General features: G+C 42.3%; 1 protein-coding gene across 1 annotated transcript; it reads right to left on the bottom strand.

Moving 5' to 3' along the window:
- Nucleotides 1–922: 922 nt before the first annotated feature.
- Nucleotides 923–12,126, bottom strand: dctn4 (dynactin 4). Its single transcript, XM_036547956.1, has 13 exons — nucleotides 11,984–12,126; nucleotides 11,177–11,247; nucleotides 9,748–9,926; nucleotides 9,307–9,350; nucleotides 8,895–9,002; nucleotides 7,694–7,767; nucleotides 7,095–7,207; nucleotides 6,300–6,409; nucleotides 5,641–5,714; nucleotides 5,483–5,537; nucleotides 3,986–4,093; nucleotides 3,410–3,507; nucleotides 923–3,052 (listed from the first exon to the last, which is right to left on the bottom strand). Exons 1-13 carry the CDS (start codon nucleotides 12,116–12,118, stop codon nucleotides 2,839–2,841), a joined length of 1,383 nt encoding a protein of 460 aa, XP_036403849.1. The 5' UTR covers nucleotides 12,119–12,126; the 3' UTR covers nucleotides 923–2,838.
- Nucleotides 12,127–21,625: the final 9,499 nt, after the last annotated feature.

Here is a 21,625-nt window from a genome sequence, read left to right as displayed (position 1 = left end):
CACAAAACACACACAGCAAACTGGTATATTGTCAAGAACACTGAAGCGGTGGCAAACGACAAATATCCTTGGCAAGAAAAATTTGTCAGAGGCAGCTTTTGATATCAATGAAATGCTTATGTAGGTCTCAGTCTTGTTAAACTTACACTGGAAAGAATCATAAAAAACAATTCCCGCGGATGTATTTTTCTAGTGGCATGTAAGGGCTTTAGCCCCTTATATGTGGAGAGAGACACACAGCCGTGAAAGAGTACAGACTGCCCTTGCTGACAAAGTCAAACAAGGCAAATAATTTCAGCATATTCATTACGGAAACTATGTGAACAAAGTGTTTGTACAGCTCCTGATTAACGACACAACGACAGAATGGAGACCCTTGCCTGTTGTAATAAAGGTCAGCTTCTCGTGACAAGAAGCAAGTAAAGGAACAAGAGATGGACACAACAAGCGAAATGGTACATTCTCAGAGCCAAAATCAGAACATGGTCACTGTGACAGAAACAAAACTTAGCTTGCTTCTCATACCTGTTTTGCAAAGCATCTTTTGATATCATGGATATCACCTGGATACGGATATCACCTGACTACTAGTTTTACATATTGCAGATTGTATTCTGAATACTTCAGTCAAGGTACAACAGTGAATATGTCTAATCCTTTGACCTAGACAAGCTGATCTCTTCGCTTCCATCATCCAGTTTCTGAAAATTGTATATTACCACCACCCACTGGTCATAAACATAAGGCATACATACGAGCTACAGCAACATGGAGAATATTTAAATTGCACAACACTGCCACTGAGTGGTTGGGATCTTTAATTACATCTCCACATCTTGATATGGAGGATGCGAGTCTGAAATGTTCTCCATCTTAAAAAAACAAAAAAAAAAAGAAAGAAAAAACGAGACATGAGTGTGCGTTCAAAGTTTTATTGAGGTTGAGTTCTTGAAATTATAGATGCTGAAGAACAACCAGAAAGGCAAACACTACAGTACATATACGGCTTCAGCGAGAATGAGATTTTTTACACTAAGCAGGGTAGGAAAGGTAGCTGACACTGGACAAAGATTTTTTGTTTGTTTTTGTTCTCCTACAGTAGGTATATGGTAGTGCAACAAAGCTTCACAAATTCAACCCTTACATTTACTGGTACCAACATTGACCGGTAGATACTGAGCTCAGTCACTTTTACCTAATGACATGCTAAAACAAGTGTGGTCCAGGTCTACCCTCCTATCCCTGCACTAACCTGCTGGAGGGAGGGACTGAAGTGCCATATAGACCACCATCTTAGCATGGAGAGATAATTGAGCACCCACGCAAAAAACATATGCATACGAAAGAAAGCTCCACACAGCTTCACAATACACGGCAATCTGAGAGTTATCACAGCCACAGAAAACCGCCAGGTACTTCATAAATGGCCACTGAGCAGTATCCGTGACCGCCGCTAACCGTAAGTCAGCCCATTATATTGCCACCACCTGCTGGGCGGAGTGCAAACTGCAGTAATTGTTTCTGATACCTAAATGGCCGTTCGCAGACTTAATTCCAAGAATTCCAATTAAAGATGCACTGATTCAGCAAAAAGGTTATGAACATGTTATTTTTTCAATCAATTTTGATGCATCAGGCATCAGTCAATGTCATTCCTAATAACTTCCAGTGGAAATGTTACAATCATCCTTCTTAATGATGCCTTATTGCCATCAAAACATACATTTCAAGCCGAGATGTTAATATCCTTATATTTGGTTAACTATTAATGTCCATCTACCTATTAATGTTTAACTGTTTAGTGAAAATGCACAGAAGAAAAAAAAAAACTATTTTCCAGTTCAGGTATAACCAGCTCAAATCCCAATCACTCACACGAGTAATGCAGTAATGCACTAACAGATAATTAACTTTTCAAATGACTGTCAGCGCTTTAGCGAATATGAACAGAAGACTTACTGACAGTTAGCACACAGCACTCTGAGTGCAATGCTGTGTGGAACTGTGCCCCTGCGCATGTCAGCGTGTGCCCCATCCTCCTGTGAGAGACTATGTAGTTTATTTTCATCGCCTGACCTTTTGTGATATATGCGTAACTCGTCAGGCCAGGAATTATGTGAACGACTGGGTTCCTAGTATGGATGGAGCACGCGTTCAAGACCGTGGGGGACGACAGACAAGCTGGAGCCAAGATAGACAGTCACCTTGCAGGCTGACATTCTGTTGTTATTGTAGTGAATTGTGAGGTCGCCCAGATCAACAGGGATCTTGAACTGCCCAAAAAAGGAAAGACAAATACTTCTAGTCAATGCGGTGTGACGTGAAACCCTGGAGCCCACCCACAGCAAGTATTTTTCAGTCTTTGGGTGAGCTTGCAAAGCTACATTTTTATCAGTGTCATTCTGCTGATGATTTGCTCTATCCTCAAAAAAGGTGTGAATTAGTTTTTAAGTGCATAGCATTCTCAATTTCTTATTCATCCTTCACCTTTGAGAGGGGTTAACCAAATATGGTTATAACCATTATTCACATCCCTAACCTCAAAACAACAAAATACGCTAAATAACCAACTGCCTTCCACTGCCAGCATACTGTACACAACTAAATCAGTGAGGGAACGGCTGCCTTTGCACCTGAAAAGACCAAAAGCTCTTTCTACATGGCAGCTTGTGTGTAGTGATCAAAGGCATGCCAAAAACAATAGAGCTATTTTACTCTTATCTTCTTTCAGACAGATATCATCCCTCGGTTTGGTGCGTATATTTCAGGGGAGGGTACGTGAGGAGTATACAGCGGCTTGCGTGCAAATGTACTGTGAGCCAGCAGGGGGCGACGCTCTCAAGGAGCCAGGCGCCCGAGGCACAGCTCCACGTGGTGGCTCAGCCAGACCGCCTCGCAGGGGGCGCCGCCCTCCTGGCCGGGCCGCAGCGGGGCCGCCAGGTTCCGGAAGTCGTGGCGGATCTTGAAGGACACGACGACGTCGCCCTCCTCGCGCTGCGGGGTCACCCTGATGAAGAAGCCGATCTTGTTGGACTTCCTGAACGCCACCACACTGGAGGAGGAGAGAAAGGGTCTGAGACGTCCTCACTGCTTTCCACAGCTATGCCTCTGCGAACTTTACAGCAGGGTTGTCACTGTATGCATTCCATTACTGGCATTTAGCAGATTTCCCAGAGCGACGTACATAGGCTACATGTTACCCATTTATAGAGCTGGACATTTACTGAGACATTTCTAGGTTAAGTACCTTGCCCAAGGGTACAACAGCAGTGACCCAGAGGGGAATCGAACTGGTAACCTTTTGGTTACGAGTCCTGCACCATAGCACTATGCTACACTGCCCGCCCATCGCATGATCTACTGGTCATTATGGATACTGAAAGCATGGCACGCTGAGGCCTGCTCTTACTCTGGGTCGTCCTGGAAGTCGTGTGGCTCTGCCAGCTCATCGTACTCAGCTGCCGCGTCCTTCCCTGCCAGGACCAGCTCCTTCGAGGGCACCTGCACCTGAAACACAACCACGCACGCGCCGAGCTTCACCAAGCGACCTCAGGGCCCAGGGAGAACCACTATTTCTGTAACATAGGGGCCACATTAACATCATATTGCACTGGGAAATAAATGTGAGTGCGGCCTACAATCAGTGAGAGAACGGTCTAGAGACCTGACGGAAAAAACATTGAAATTTCCATTTGAAATACAGTCCCAGGCGGAGCAAACAGAACTGTAAACTGCTTCTTTTGGCATCAGACCAAGGACTTTACTGTCCATGTAGTTATGACGTATTTGGATCTGCAGCAGAGCCCAGATTTTAGAGTTTAAGATGAGGGTTTTAGGGAGCTCTGCTTTCCCAGGGATGTAAATTTGGGGCGGATGGCAGGGTCAGAAATGCTTGTGTAGAGTGCGTGCATGTATGCATGTGTATGTATATATGTATATGTGTGCGTGTGTGTGTGTATGCATGTTGGAGGGGCCGTCGCAGTACCTCAGCAGTGCTGTTGATGTTGTCCGGATCTCCCTCCTCGCAGCTCTGCAAGGTGACGTGGGTAATGTTCTCCACAGGGTTGGTAAGGGTCAGCAGCACCTGACTCTCCTATTCACAGTCAAGTGCCACATCAGTCATGTGACCTCCAACCTATTTCTGGCTTTTCAGCAGACAAGCAACTGGGTCTAATTGTTTGGATATCTCACTGCTCTCAATGGTGGAATAAAATCAAGCAGAACAGAAACATCTACACTCACTGAGCACTTTATTAGGAACACCTGTACACCTTCATATTCATGCAATTATCTAATCAGCCAATTGTGTGGCAGCAGTGCAATGCATAAAATCATGCAGATACAGGTCAGGAGCTTCACATCAACCATCAGAATGGGGAAAAAATATGATCTCAGTGATTTCGACCGTGGCATGATTGTTGGTGCCAGATGAACTGGTTTGAGTATTTCTGTAACTGCTGATCTCCTGGGACTTTCACGCACAACAGTCTTTAGAGTTTACTCAGAATGGTGTGAAAAACAAAAAACATCCAGTGAGCGGCAGTTCTGCAGATGGAAACGCCTTGTTGATGAGAGAGGTCAACGGAGAATGGCCAGACTGATTCGAGCTGACAGAAAGGCTACAGTAACTCAGATAACCACTCTGTACAATTGTGGTGAGCAGAAAAGCATCTCAGAATGCACAATACGTCGAACCTTGAGGCAGATGGGCTACAACAGCAGAAGACCATACTGGGTTCCACTTCTGTCAGCCACGAACAGAAAGCTGAGGCTGCAGTGGGCACAGGTTCACCAAAACTGGACAGGTGAAGACTGGAAAAACGTAGCCTGGTCTGAAGAATCTCGATTTCTGCTGAGGCACACAGATGGTAGGGTCAGAATTTGGCGCCAGCAGCATGAATCCATGGACCCAACCTGCCTTGTGTCAACAGTCCAGGCTGGTGGCGGTGGTGTAATGGTGTCTGAATCTGAATCCAATAGAACACCTTTGGGATGTCGTAGAACGGGAGATTCACAGCATGAATGTGCAGCTGACAAATCTGTAGAAATTGCGTGATGCAATCATGTCAACATGGACCAGAATCTCAAAGGAATGTTTCCAACATCTTGTGGAATCCATGCCACGAAGAATTGAGGCTGTTTTGAAACAAAGGGAGGCCCTACCCAGTATTTGTATAGTGTTCTTAATAAAGTGCTCAGTGAGTGTATATTCCTTCTTACAACACAAACAAATCCACAGCTCACATTCCTGCTTACCATGAGACCATGGACTTTACCAGGATTAGAAGGGGAGAAGGGATTTAACCTGACTGAGCCAGATTATAATCCACCTTTTTCATCAAAGCAATTTTCCCTGCTGGTTCCTTTAAAAACAAACTACACATATGTGAACATAACCTAAGTCAAAGTTGTTTTTTTTTTCCTTTATTTTTTAGCATGGACCTGTTTAAAAGTTTTTGCAAAAACACTTAAGTGGACTTGCCTTCTTGTATCGCAGGTTTGGAATGGACATGATTCTCACTTCTGGGATGTAGTTCCTGCGGGGGAGGAAAGATCTGTCCATCAGTATCGTGCAGGAGGAGCTGCTGCCAGGTGATGAAAAAGAACTACAGAGAGCGGCACATGAAAACCAATACTCACACTGCCACCAGCTGGATCTTGAATTTGATTGAGGATGGGTTGAATTCTGGCTTGCTCAAATTGTGCTCACATTTCTGGAAAAAGGGGGGATTGAAACAACAATTTAACTACACATTTTCACAGGAAAGAGTATCAATAAACAGAGAAATTTCACATCTAAGTTTAAATCTAATTTTAAAGCTGTATCTTCAAAACACACTGGACACAAAATTGTAACATCTTTCCCCTCCTGATATTGTTATCTAACTTCCAAAAGAGCACAGACAAAAGTCTATGTTCTTGGGTAAAACATCATTTCAAGGGCACCAGTATACCTGATGTATTAGAACATTATCCTTTCATAAATGCTACATAAGTCTATAAAAAAAAATCAGTGCCCTGTTACAGTAACTCAAAGGCCATCACAGAGCCAAAACAACTGACCCCAATTGTGCTCAGTTGTTACACACTGTACCAGTATGAATTACATTGTTTGCTCTGTCAACCTCCTAACCCAAATTAACAGAGTTTAAAAACTGACATATTAGCCATTTACACAACCAGGGTTGGTAATGTAAAAGCAGCATCACAGCTTCCTGGTGTGCAGCCCACTGCTCTAGGCACTATTCCACACCACTGCCATTAGCTGTACAGGAAGTGGACAGAGAGTAAAGACGCACCCGGCATCGCAGTGAGCGCTTGATCAGGAGCTGTTTATGTTTGGGGTGAAGCTGCAGCGCCCCCGGTGGCTGGAGGTCTGGCAGCAGCAGCCGCTGACGCAGAGTGGTCACTGCAGGACAGCCAGTCATGCAATCAATCAATCAAATCCAAACAAGTTTTATACTTATAACTATAACTCATTCTCAGTGTCTCCTAGACTCTGCAGTAAGCAAATCTAATTTCTTGATACAGCACTTTCAAAGGAAATGTTAGAGTTCTTCAGATATCATATTTCAAAAAAAGAACAGAAGGTACAGAGCATATAATTCAAAAGGAGGAGCAACGATGGTTTGGTTACAGAAAGAAAATCACGTACAATGGTAGCTGTAGATGCATGGTGATCAAACAGCACTTCATCTAAGACAGAGAGACGCCCTAAGGCAAGTCATTATAGTTATATATAGTACCATAAATAAATGATTTGTACTTGAAAGGACAACAACAATAATCCTCCTAACAGGATAAAATTTCCACTCCTTTAATGGCAAAGGAAGACAGATTTTAAGAGACAGTTCTCCTTTTCCATGGCTTGTCTGGGCAGACGTAAGCCAGATAAATATAAATATAAATATAAATATAAATATAAATATAAATATAATAAATATTTATTAACTACTGCTGTAGTTAACTAATGCAGTCTGGACAGGATGTCAGAAACACTACAGAGTGTTGAGGGAACAGTGCTTATGATTTTGGAAGACTGGGTTTTGAGCCCCTTCTCTTTCTCTCCCTTTCTCAGACAGCAGGGGCCCTACCTTCCGGCAGGTTGATGGGTCGTGTGTAGCAGTCCTCGGGGAGCGGCTCCACCTCATCCAGGGCCTGCGCCGGCTCAAACTTTATGTCCTTCTGCTCCTCTCCCTCCTTCAGACTGCCCGGGAAAGACAGAGCCTCAGCATCAGCCCCCAATTACCTCAGCCCACCTCTGACCCGTAGTGCCCCGTACCTCTGCATCTGCCCAGACCTGAGACTTACACTGAAACCAAGACTGATGCTGAAGCTGTTACACTCTGGGATTTGTTTCTATTTGTACAATTTGTACTATTTGTGCTGCCTTTTTAGGCAGCTGTATATTTGGAGATGTACTGTATTTATACAGTACATCTCCAAATAATGCCATGCAATGCCAAACCTAGACTGTATTCTCTAAAGCTCTGTAAGTCACCCTGGTAAGCCACTCTCTAAGATCAGATAAATACCTCACAGCCATTCTATCACCATCTGCATCGTTAAGGTTTTAAACCAAAGCTCCATCATGAGAATACCTCAACTAGATCACATTACTCGGAGGTAAAAACACTCATTTAAAGGAATCTATGCGCTGCTGTTAGAGAAACGGGAGAAGAATGGTACTCACGACAGGCCAGAGAGGCTCACAACAGGCGCTCCAGATCTCTGCCGCTGCAGCCTGGTGGTCAGGCCGTATTTCTCCTGTTAGAGTAAAGCAAACTTAATGAGCTATAAAACGCATACATTTATACACAGCTTCTCTCTGATCAAGGCAGACAAACTCCATGGGTGTCCTTAAATAAAACCGTGACAACCCATGCTGCAGTCCTAATGCGCAACACATGTGAAGCTTTACCCATGTCCTCTTCAGCTGGTCCCAGTTCAAACAGAATAACCCCATATTTTCAATTAGGAAGGGAACATCTTCAGAAGAATTTAAACCAGTTATACAAGCCCTTGACAATGACTGTGGCCTCCCTCTGTATGATAAGTAACCAGGCTTGATTAGTTACCCCGGTTTCACAAAACGCTCCGCTTTTCTGCAATATTAGCTCTCTATCCCTTCATCTCTGCCCCAAGGGGTCATGAAAGACCTATTGTACTCTAACCGCAGCGGAGGCATTCATGTGATTTGGGAGGTCATGGAGTTACAGGACCAGATGTGGGGAGTTACTGTTTAAAAGCTGAGAGTAAACAAGTCTAAGCTATTTTCTAGAGTCACTACCCGGGCAGTAATACACAGTGTTCACCAGCACTGCTAGCAATGAAACACAAGTGAGCACTGACATACATTAGCCAAAGACAAGACAGAGAGTGGGAGAGCAAGATGACATTATTGTTAGAGGCAAGGCAGACATTAAACAGCGGCCTGTAGAGAGCAACAGCCGCAGAAATGAATCGCTCACTAAGGATAAGAGCTTGAATGAGTCCGCTGGAACACACACAGAATAAAAACTAGCAGGAAAATCATTAAACACAACTCAAATGTCAGGCCACATATAGCAAGAATCAGGTGTACAGCAGGGGCAAAACATATTGGAAGGGTGAGCATGTGTACCTCACTTTCAGGAAACTGGTGCCGCTACAGCGCGATGACATTTTCAAACAAATGAGGGATGGGATTTAAAGTTCCACTCTCTGCTGTTTAATCACTAATCTCCACTGCGATCACCAATCCATTACTTGTATCAGTATTCCAATAGTTCTCAAAAAGGAAAAACATTTTCCTAAAAGAGACACAACTGTCCTGGCCACAGACGGGGGTGTCTGCTGTTGACAGCGTGGCAGTGGAACTTGCTGCCTGAGTGGGGAGGCGGGGGCGGGAGTACCGTGAATGCCAAGGGCATGAAGTTCCGTCGGCGGGCCAGCTTCTTGCGGTCCCGGTCCAGTTTCTCCCTCTGAGCCAGCTGCTGGTAGTACTCAATCAGCTTGCCGATCTGCGGAGAACACAGCAGCTGCTACTAAAAGAAATCCACTAAATGCTGATTCTGCTTAATGTTCCCAAATGTAGTTACCTGAGGACCCCAGCCTGTGAGGCAGTTTTTCATTTTGATAATTCTTATTTGTGTTATTTATATCCAGCTTGCTTTATATATATTATCTGACATTGTAATGAAAAACAAAGAAATGCAATTGAGGTGGCCTTTAATGACTTAATGATTATAGGACAGTAAGGAAAAATAGCCTTCCCAATGGCAAAACTATCTGGGGCAGATCAATAATGCACTAAGATGTACCCACCCGCTGTGTGTGAGGGCTCTCAGGCTCCTGCCAACCACCACTGGCTGTGGAGAGGGGGAGAGAGGCCAAGAAAGAAAGCGACGGAGAGAGGCCAAGAAAGAGAGAGAAGGAAATTCATTACTGACTGCAGTCTAAAACCTGGAATTAACATTGGTAACAAACTCATTAAAATACACCATGGGGACATGCTGAACCCAAGGTTAGAAAGAAATCTGCTGCATGATAAAAGACCAGGTCCAGCGATGATTAAATCTTAAAATCTGCAGAGAAATAATATCAACTGAAAGGCAAAAATCCATTGTAAGAAAAGTTTGCAGAGAACATAACAACCAGCTGCAACAATGAGCTCAAATAAACTGCCGTGTGAGTGGGTGTGAAAACAGCTGGAGAGTGAATGGGTGTCAGAGCACAGAGAGAGGGCCTGTGAGGGTACACACGCACCCACAGACTTGTCGGCCATGCCCACGTCACGCGAGGTCCAGCGGCAGAACCCGCAGGCCAGGTAGTAGGCCTTCTTCATGGTGGTCTTGGCAGGGTCGTCGGGCAGGGGCGCGGGGATGTTGGTGGCACGAGTGGACAGCGTGTGCATGCAGCATGGGCAGTCGAAGCAGTTGGCACACCTGGGGCAGGGTAAGAGCTCACACAGTCATCGCTGTTCACTGCTCTCCCCGTGAACAAAATCTAATTTAATCTAATCCCATCACATAAAATGTTTCCGGAGGGAGATACACATCAATCCACTGACCAGTTTTTTGTCTTTTTTTTAATCAATGTACAAAAATGTATTTTTTTATATGGGTCCAGACATTGTGTTTAGCAACTGTACCCTACTTCAGGAGACACCCATCTCAGTGAAAATATTAAAAAAAAAAAAACATACTGGTCCTGATACACCATTTGGGGATCTTGGGTACATCCATTTGGGTACATCACAGGGTTAATATTCCATTATTTTGACAAAGTGTACAAAAATAGCATTAAGCTTTGACATCTGAGAGCTGTTGAAAAAAGCTCAAGAAATCTGACATCACAGTATTGGTGGGTGTTAATTCTCTCCTGAAGGTGAGAAAAGACAACCTCTTCTCCAAGTAGAAAACTTGCATTTTCATGCCTACATGCAGTTCTGTCAAACCTTTCAAACGGGCAGGAAAATCCAAGTTAACAAGCCACTCAGATATACTTCCAGTGAAATATTATTGGAGAAGCATCTCCATTAACCTAACATGCAAAATACAGTACTTAAGCACCAGCAGCCCACTTTCTTTAAATGCAAAGATATGTGACATTTACATGTGTGCTTGCTGTTGTCCTTCAGAGTAGGAATGCTAATATAAATCCACCCAAAGTAAGCAGGTCACATTATTTACTACAAAAAGATATTAACTATTAGAAGTTAGAGCCAAGGGGGCACAGGTAGATATTTGCAGCTAGTTAATGAGGTGAGCTGTCTAGCATGACATAGCCTCTTTAGAAAGTGAGCCAACCCATTTCAAAGTAGTTCCCCTTATCGGTTTCATATTTTAAAAATGCACATTTGTTCTGCTGCACAAGTTTTATCTACTAATACGCTAGTCAGCTGTCTGCTGCACATCAACAGTGAAGTGTTAACATCTGTTAGAATATTAAAATATGCTAATGTTATTAGTTTTAAGTGTTCAAGCATCCTCAATTTAAAGTCTGTGCATCAACATCCTTCCAATTCAATGCTGCAACACTACAGCTAACAACAACCTTACAAGTAAGGTAAGGTTTCTTGCAGGTAAAGCAGTATTTGTCGAATTGCTGTGTGTGTAAACACTCATGTAATGTAGTGTCTAAAATAAGGTAACGACGTGAGGTAATTTCTGAACCTGTGACATGTCTTTCTCACCTGTTCTTTTTGAGCTTTGCTTCAGCTGAAGGCATATTCTCCAGGCAGCTGGGACAATAGTGGGAGTCCACCTGACCAAGGCAAAAGGACTCATTTGTTTCAAAAGGATTCCATTTCTTTCAAGTCTCAAAATCATAACAACAATAATATGTGCAAAGGCAGCCACATTCCGTCATTTCCTGTAATAATTTACGTTGATACATTTGCACTAATATTGAGTAATATTTTGCAATGTAATGCCAGCTAGTCTCATGCTCACCGACTTGCACAGTCGTCCATGGCGTGGTAGCTAACTTGCTAGCCAGCCATCTAGAACGTAACCGGTCTCCATGTTTACGTACAGTTTAGCTAGCTAGCTAGCTACAACTACAATCGATGACACTGTCAGGCAATAAGACGTTATCATAAAACATTTTTACAAAACTATTAGAGGTGGAAATTCCTATTAGCAAGTGTGCAATCACCATTTTATGCATTTCCTTTTTTTTTCTTACTAGCTACCATACCGTCTCCTGTGTTTACCAAGCCCGCCGCCAAGGTTGACAACGTCAGCCTTACTCAATCAGATGGAGGTACACTGACAAAAGTATTACATTAATCATAATTAATGATGCCAATCTGATGCCAATGTCATGATCACAACCGATGTGCATGTCTTGTATGTAGTTAAACTGCTGAGCAGACAAGTGCTAGCTAACTATGTAGCAGCGGGTATTTGAAACAGTATGTTGACACACCACGCCCTGGCGGTCTGGCGCTTCATCAATCCGGTGTCTTTAGCTGCATTTCACATTTGACAGACCTTACCTCGTGTGACACGCATTCCAGCGACCGCAATTCGCAGCAGTAGCGGCAGAAATAAAGAAGGGACAGCGGGGTGCGAATCCTCTTTTCGCCATTGACAAGGTAGAGCACTCTCTCCGGCTGCAGTATGGACGCCATCTTTACTGGGTAGGTCCTCCCAATGAAGCCACGTCACTAGGCTCCCCCCAAAAAACGCACAACACCGATCGCATATGTATGCTTTTTCCGACACGCACTGTTCTCTTATTGGTGTACACCCCGCAGTCTCCACGTCTGAGCCTATGAAGAAGACCGAGAGTTGTGTGCGAAGAAAAAAGCAACACATTTAGAGCAGTCTGTTTCATCATACGTCAAGGTTTTGCTTGCGACCAGACATTACAAAATTATAAAGTGCAAAAAGTGATCTCTCATTCATTTATTTTTAATTGGGTGAACAACCTGTTGATTAGCGAAGAACGTATTCCTAAAGTGCGTATTGAAATATGCGTCCATTTCCTTTATTTTTTTTTTTAAGTCATCCGTTAGCTATCTTAATATTCATGTATTGCCGAAAATGTCATTGCTTGAATCATATGAGCTAGCCTATATCGACAACATGTTGTGTGACATAGCCTGCTTGATAAGAATTCTTCGTTAAAATAAGAACTCTAGACTGGACCCATACAGTCATGTACAGTCCTCGAACCTATATGTGGGAGACGGTGTAGCCACACTAATACTTTTACACATCTGGCATGCTTTTAAGCCAATCACAACTCTTCTTCCGTCATCTTGAGAACTACTGTGAGGAGAAAACAAAAGTAGCGACAGAACTGAAGTAACTGGGCTGGGTTTTAATTATGCTTTAATCCCACTGAAATATTGTTGAAATATACAGGATTTTACATCGGGAGAAGTTTCACACGTCACGGTCACGAGGTGAGTTTTATTTTTACATATTTGGTTTGAAATCGGTCCTGTCCGCCTGTTGAAATAAGTTACGTGTCCATTATCTTTTTACAGATCAGTCAGAATCGTTTTATTCAACATTTATGAAAAAGCGGCATCTTAATTGCGCATAGTAACTTAAGAATTCAAATGAACTGTTTAGGAATACCCAGCCAATAAAATTAGCGCCTTCAAAATGTGATTTTTCGATGTTCCTATAATGCAACAGACCTGGTTCGCTTTACACAATAAATAGGCTACTCAGATTTCCAGAGATTCTTTCATGTAGCCTATTAATTGTGATAAAGTTCACCTCTACGTTAGTAAAACAGCAAAAACTTTCACCGCATCGAAAAATCACAGCAACGTCATTAGAAAAGAAAATATTCAAAGTTGCTTAAATTTCTCTAATTTGTGTTCACTTAGATCATTCGGACAGACTTCTGCACCACTGCAATGACGTTTAATTCACTGAACTATATTATACTATACTATAATATATGACTATATTAGCCTAAAACTTTAAGTTATTGATATTTAAAGGTCACTTCCTCGAAGATATATTTTTGCAAGCAAGATTATTTCCTGCAGTAAATCGCATTTGTAGTATGACTAATACATGTACATGTACTTGCTTTGCCTAGCATTTCATTAACAATGGAGTATGAAAAATACTATCACCGTGCATGTTTAATGTTTTGGCACATTTAGTGTGTGAGAGAGCGATCACCGAATTGTGCTTTCCATTTATCTCTGCGTTGACTTAAAAAAAAACGTTAATGTGAAGGATGGCAGCATGATATGCACCGCGTGCACATCGGTAGTTCATCAAACTGCAGAATTTCATTTCTGTAGTGACATGTCAGATCCAGTACTCATTCCCACCCAGTGTCCTCTGACGTCGTCCTGACGCACGTGGGGGATGAAATCATCGCCGATCAGCGTTCTGTGGGCTTCTTGGTGATGAGCATGTGGCTTCCTGAAACCCGAGGCCTCTTTGATATTAAAACCGCAGAATCAATAGCACGAAACGGGAAACGCGTTATATCACAAAGCTGATCGTTATGTTCTGTGTTTCAACCACTCCGTTTTTCTGTTATCATTTCCTTTTTAGATGCAGGACATTTTTTCACCGAGTGAAAGGTCGCCGAAGCACGTCCTGGAGATATGGGTTATTCTGCTCGTCATCCTGGCCACGATAATCGTCATGACTACCTTGTTGGCGGGGCCCGCCGTGTCCGTCATTATCTACAGGATTTGGACTAGCCCGGGCAGACATCAGCATTCCCGAAGTTCAGAGAGGACATAAGCATCATGCCTTTGATTCTCTCTGTCTGCAGGAGGAGAGCAAGGGTATGGGTGGTCCGGACTCCATAGAGCAGCTCCATAGAACCAGATGCGCAGAGTTCATTCTCCTGAAATGCATGGTGCCACGAGACTGGAGAGACGTTTTTCTGTCTCATTTAAATCCACAGTGACTGCTCGGTTTCATTGCCCCTTGTGTTGCAGAAAAGAAAAGTGTGGCAGTTGTGCTCCTTGGTTCAAATCAAGAATCATAAACTGTGTAAAGGGCATCACCACAGAGTCATGGTCATGGTACCCGCTGAGGTTACAAGGTAGAGCTTAATATGAGCCTCACTGCTGATCTGCAAACGGTACTGAATACATATACAGCATCAGTGGTGTTAATTATGTACAAGACAAAAATGGCAGCCTGTTATTCTCTATTCATTGACAGACAAGTGTGATGAATATTTATCACTGTATTCTTGTTGCAAAGAGGTACTGAGAAACTCGCATGAATGTCCTCACTTCCAGTTTCAGGCATATTAAGGGTCAGGGTTTTATAATTATGCATTTTATTTATCGATTACGTTTCTGAAATCCAGATGTGACAATATTATACAGTATTATACAGTATATTAACGGTTTGTTTTCTACTGGCATCATGTGCCTGGCATATACATTAATTATATATTTTGGTCTATTAATGAAAGAAAAAAATATGTTAACATTGTAAATTACGCTACCATTAAGGTAAGATGCATATAAGGTGCTAGTTCTTGAGTTCACACTAGAGGAGCAAGTAGCTAAATTATATATTTATATTTATACGTACATGTATATTTTATAAACACAACAGTAACTGGATATCATTCCAGTATCATTCAGGCAGTTATGCCAAATAGTACATTCACTAATTTAGTTATCAGTGGCCACATTGTAAGGTAGTTGTCTCTATCTGTGGAAAAAGGAGGATACTAATTACCGTAAATCAGCTTATTGGGAGAGAAAATTTGGTTCTCTGATGAATGTTCATTATCACCAAGGCATGAGAGAAGCAGACCAGCCACCACTCAGCCTTAAATAGGGGATTTACAATGATGTGTAATCCAGGCACATTATTAGTTAAGGCTGTTTTTTTGTGTTTCAAAAGTTCATCTCAGTCAGGCACCTTTTTAAATGTGATATTAAAAAAAGGTGGGTGTATATCGGGACTTATTTTTGCGATTGGTTTTACTTAAACATAGAAAATAACTGCTTTGTGCATGTGGGAAATGTTGCATTTTAGTATGACAAAAACATTTATTGTGGAGATTTATAATATTCTTATATACTGGTATATTTGTGGCTGCCTCCTCAAGAAACCCATTAAAACCTTTTCTCATATACTGAAGCTGTCATTTGGAAAGTTGTTTTTCTGAGCTCAGGAAACCTCTCTCCATTTTCTGTCTGTGCCCAAAGGAAGGGTCATTAGAACCCCTCTTTTATACTCTGAGGTGACCTCTGATGATTGTCTGACACCAAATCCATTTTGGCATTATGTGTCAGTCTATAGGAAACAGTGACTTGCTTGGCAATAGATGGAAATTTATGAAAAAAAGTTGTTTTGAACATCTCTTCCCTATCTACTGTTTCTACGAGGGACTCCACCCTCATCAAATGGTGAGTGCTTCCTTTGTCTCCTGAGCAAGAAACTGGCATCTGGTAAACAGAGTAGCTAGAATCTATGTAGGTGAGGATGGGAGAGTCCAAGTGAGACTTTACCAAGTTCTGGTCAGCATTCTTGTGTCAGTGAAGAATTAAGTTAGAGGAAATTTTAAGGAACATTAGCTTGAGTGAAAGAATTCTGAGCCAGGCCAAACCCAGAGCACTGCCTCTGAGTCCAATGAAGGAGAACCACATGCAACCACTCACAAGAGCCAGGCTTCCTGTTCAAAGAGGGGCAAAGAGCAAGGCATCCAGCCATGTCATGCTCCAGCCTACACACAAGTTAGAGATCCAGCCCTACCCAGCACACAGAGCAGGCCAAGCCAGAGATCCAACCTTAAGCACCATGCAGAGAGGGCCAAGCCAGAGATCCAGCCTTAACCACCATACAGAGAAGGCTAAGCCAGAAATCTAGCCCTACCCAGCACACAAAGAGGGCCAAACCAGAGATACAGCCTTAACCACCATACAGAGAAGGCTAAGCCAGAAATCTAGCCCTACCCAGCACACAGAGAGGGCCAAACCAGAGATACAGCCTTAACCACCATACAGAGAAGGCTAAGCCAGAAATCTAGCCCTACCCAGCACACAGAGAGGGCCAAACCAGAGATCCAGCCTTAACCAGCACAGACAAAGGGTCAAACCACATGCAACTTTCTGCTATGCTCAGCTGTGCAGGGACACTGACAAAGACAGAGTCCAACATAAATTTGAAATATCTCAGTGTCTTTAATTCCTATTCCCTCTTAATACTAAATACCAAACTAGTTTGTACTTTAAATTTAACATACATTACTTTCAGATATGTATAATTCTTCGTTTAAATATTTTTTAAATGTTTAGGTGAAATTCCTCCGCTCCAGTAATTTATAATTGTTTGTTTACAACCATTGCATCAATAAATACTTTGCTACATGAGGTGGTGTCTCCCATGCATAGAGAGCAATATTCAGTTTTTTTTTTTTTTTCCCATTCCCTGTAAAATGCTTTCATACTATCAACACTTGCATTTGTGTTAAAAGCACATTTTGTCAGGTGAATTTTTAGGAGATTTACATTTATTCATTTGGCATTTATTCAACACTTTTTTCCAAAGCAACATACAAGGCCATTGCAAGCAACACCAAGTGCTGATAACAAGGTAACCACAGGCAAAAAACAGTTGAAAACAACAGCTGAGGTTCAGTGCTAAGTTAACAGTCAGTGCACAGACAAGCGGAATATAGCATTAGTGCATTAGTTATTTAATGTAAAGTGCTAAAAGAGAAGTGCAGTTTTGGATGCAGTTCGGGTAGGACTGATGGTACGTGTGGAACAGCCTGAAGAGGTGGGTTTTCAGTCTTTGTCTGAAAATTGCAAAGACTGCAGTCCTGACCAATGTAGACAGCTCATTCTACCACTGTGGAGTCTGAGTAGAGTAGAGGTGTGACCAAGTAATGTGAAATTAAATAGGTGGTGCAGCCAAGGTAACTGAGGTAGCTGAGTTAGAACAATCTGGCTGGGCTGTTGGGTGAGGATAACAGACTGTAGGTATAGGGGAGCTGTACCTTAGCACCAGGGTTTTAACACCTGATGCGAGCAGCCATCAGTAACCAGTGTAATGAGAGGAGGTGATATGTGAATGTATTGCTTGTTTGAAGACCAGGCAAGCTGCAGCATGCTGGATCAGCTGCAGTGGTCTCGCAGCACAAGCTCGGAGGCCTGCCAGGAGGGAGCTGCAGTAGTCCAGATGAGGGATCATAAAAGCCTGGACTGGCAGTTGCATCGTGTAGGCAGTGAAGAGCAGACGGATTTGTCTTATACTGTAGAGGAGGAACTTGCACGATCTGCAGCAGCACTGATCCACACCCAGAATCAAATGTTCTATCTGATGTCACATTCAGGCAGTGAAGCGCTGAGGCTCGGAAGGAGAAAATAGCGGTCACAGAGTGTTAATTTCCACCATCTGCACCATCTCAAAGCACAGATATTACAGATATACCCCCTAAACACGACTACTTTGTTACTTTGAAAACTGCTGCTAGTTTTAAAATCATTAAACCCATATGCATGTACTGTTAGTACACGGAAAGTTCCAATGGACAGAAGTCCTATTTTCAGCTTTGATTTGCTCTGTTAGATATTATATGGGGAAAAAAGAGGAAAAACAGCACAGTGTAGCAACCAGTCTGATGTAATGTAGCTAGCAGCCATACTACCCTGCAACTCTCCGCCTGATAGCTGAGGCTCAGTAGGGGTGGTATTGGTGAGTGCTTGGATTGTGGGGACACTGTGCTGTAGGGGGTGCTGTCTTTCAGATCAGACATTAAACTGAGGTCCCGACTCCCCGTGGCCATTAAGGACCCCATGTATTATTAGTAGTAGTAGTAGTACATGCTTTAGTTTGTTCTGAATCCTGTAAGGTTTATAGGTTCTCTGCTGTGATACAGGACAACACTCTTGACTGTTAGTTTTATTCAGATTTTTTGCATATGCATATGCTTCTACCAGTAGTAAAAAGAATAAAGCAAAGGATAAGGTTCACAAAGACTGTGAATTCTATTCTTATATCAGAGTGCTATTGTTTAATGATACATTGTGGCATTATTACATTACTAAATCATTACACAATTTAATGTCACCAATACAATTGATGCCATGCTACAAAAAAGGGCTCATTACATCAGGAGACATTACTATGATATTCCATATGGGAGTACAATGTCTAAATGTGCTAACATAATAAAGGTTAATGCTTCCTTCAAAAAAATTCTGCCCTATTTTTGTCTGCATAAGAGGGCAATATCCACCAGGGAAAAAGTGTTATTGGCTGGGGAAAAGCACATTCTAAGCTCTGTCAACAGGAAATGCATGCTTATCTGGCAGGAACAGTAAACAGCCCTGTTCACACACACTGCAGGACTCTGCAGGGAGAGACTCTGGTGTTTTTCCTACTGCGCCTGCTGTGTTTTTTCAAGTGTTTTCAATGTGCTGAATGCTGCGTGCACTGGGCCAAACCCACCATGCAGAGAGCAGTTCCTCTGATATAAATATTATTCATGTGATTCCATCCTGTCTACAGAGGCTCACACAAAGTTACAGACACAGTGAAGAGTCTGCAACGAAATGAATTCTCCCTGGAGGACTCCCTGAAATGTGACTACATCATTACATAATAAAAAAAAAAGAAAAAGCTGCATAAGATGAGAACAGAATGTTTTTTAGGCTGGCACAGACCCTGTTGATCATCTATAGTCGTTATGTACTATATGAGAATTATCAGCAGATTATTCATTTTGGGGTTCGGATTGTCCTACAACTATGGCTGAATGAGATATGATCACCATAACTGGCGATGCCACCAGACATGATCAAACCACTAGGCTAATGCCGCCTGAGTAAATAACCTTTTACACCTACTCCGAAGAAACAGAAACTCATAACTCATCCCATTACTGAAGACTAATTAGCCTTGTCAGAAGACTAATTAGCCCTAAAGGCCAATACTTGCATCAGACGGAAAAGCCACACAGGTAAAGGGGTTTAAACTTGTCCTCCAGATCGCTGGATCCACCCCTTCCATTCCATCTTCACACTGAAATCACACTGTCAATGATCAAGAACAGTGAGCGAGTATTCTTTCACTCCCGTGCCTGTGAATGGCACACATAAAAAGCAGACTCCTCCCACTTACAGTACACATTCAAACCACCAAACCCCCATTCTGCGTCTCCCCTCCGCTGCGGTCTTTGGTTAATCGCCAAAGCAAACATATCCTCACACCTGGAAAAGATTCACTTCTGTTACATAAATCTTCCGATACCAGCAACATCAAAAGAACAAATGCAATTTCTCCCGCTGTCACTCTGCTTTCAGTTCATATCCAAGTTTTTACACCACACACTCTAAAATAGTTGTGTTGGGGTGGGACTGTATTTGAGTTCTCACTGTTTAATGTGTACTGCTGTATGAGCTGGACTTCCAAGAACAGGATGCCAAAACTGAGCTTTTGTATCCTTAAGCAGGGTGAAGTCCTTCAGTAAATATCAAGCTATATAAATTGATGAAATAAAAGTAAGCCATGTTTGCTTACCAGACACACATGTACATAATAGCTAAGGGATCATAAAACGGAACTGAATTAACTTTCAAATATATTTTCATTATTCTGAGTGATTTATGTACAGCCTATATTAATGTATTTGTATAAAATGAAAAAATGCAGAATATTTTCAGGGTTGGAATGCGGCAATCATCAGTTGCTTGGTGGAGGAATCATTCAGTCCTTCAAAGAGACTGTGCTTTGACTCCGTGCCCAGAGTCTGTTGTTCATACAAGCAGACGCCTGAGTGTAGAACTTTAAACGATCCAATCTAGACAGACAAACCTAAGGACAGAAGGAGTGAGAGCCCCACAGACGCCTGGAGCCCGAGCCCCCGCCCCAACGAACACAGCAGAAATGGATCATTCCACACCTGTTCCCATTCTCTCACTCCCTCCACCCACACACGAGTGCGATTTCGACAGGTGACATTTAAATTCCGCCACAGGCGATCTGCCATACCAGTCATTCAAATAATCAGAGCAGACATGTGAAAAGGGGACATTCCGAATATATTTATTATGCGATCAGGTTACAGGGTACAAAAAAAAGTGCCTCACGTAAAGTGTGTCATTCGACTACCAGCAAATCACAGCAAGAAACACTCCTTTATGACGATGGGTAACTGAAGATTATATTCATGCCGTGTAGTGGGCACAGGGCCCAAAATAATTTTTTCATCCAGTTACTGTCCGTTGGGTGTCCTACTCAGCATAAATGCCATACACTTTATATTCAAATACATTTGCCAGAGATTCATTTTAAATTCAGGGCAGAATCATTTTGGAATATTTTAATTTAACACACTGAGAAAGACATTAACAACAACATACAAAAACATAGCTTGTACAACATTTAGACAATGATAACACAATGTCGAAAACAGGTCATTTTTTGGACACAGTATGTACTTGTCAAGCCTATATTTTTGGTATGTGTAACCTTCAATTCACTTTGTACCAAACAACCCATTTAAGAGGGCAATTTCTGTCCATTAAACAGTTATGAGCAATAAAAGCCAAATGCTTTATTTTTAACATCCATGGAATTGAACAGATCACAATAACTATGTTACAATATGCAGATTCCAAAATGTAATCAGAAACACATTATACTTAGTAGACAGAATTACCCTTGCAATCACACAGACTGCAGTGTACTGTATGAACATTCTGTTTCAGCAAACTGCCTTCATGAGCATGTGATTACATATGTATTATTTACCCAACAATTACCCTAGCTCACTGATTCTCAATCCTGCTCCTGGGCCCCCCCTGCTCCACACGTTTTCCATTCTTCCCTGCTCTACCTACCTGACTGAACTCATCAGTGGCACTTTTGATTAGTTGAGCACACCTGATTTAATCAAGAGCATCACACTAATTTCAATCAGGTGTGTTTGGAGCAAGGATAGACAGAAGATATGCAGGACAGGGGGCCTCCAGGAGTAGGATTGAGAAACACTGCCCTAGCTCAAACTATCTATGTAATTGCTAAATTTGAATAACAATGTGTGCTTGCTTGGCAGCCACACACTGTTCCATTGCAGTTATACAGTACATTGTGTGATTACACAGGAATATCGTCTACTAAAGTATGACCATTTAATTTGAAAAAGAAAAAAAAAATAACTTTCAAATCCTTAC

The sequence above is a fragment of the Megalops cyprinoides genome, chromosome 16 (genome assembly GCF_013368585.1).
Source record: "Megalops cyprinoides isolate fMegCyp1 chromosome 16, fMegCyp1.pri, whole genome shotgun sequence".
NCBI lineage: Eukaryota > Metazoa > Chordata > Actinopteri > Elopiformes > Megalopidae > Megalops > Megalops cyprinoides.
The sequence above is the reverse complement of the archived record's forward strand: the minus strand, read 5'-3'. Positions and strand labels throughout refer to the sequence as shown.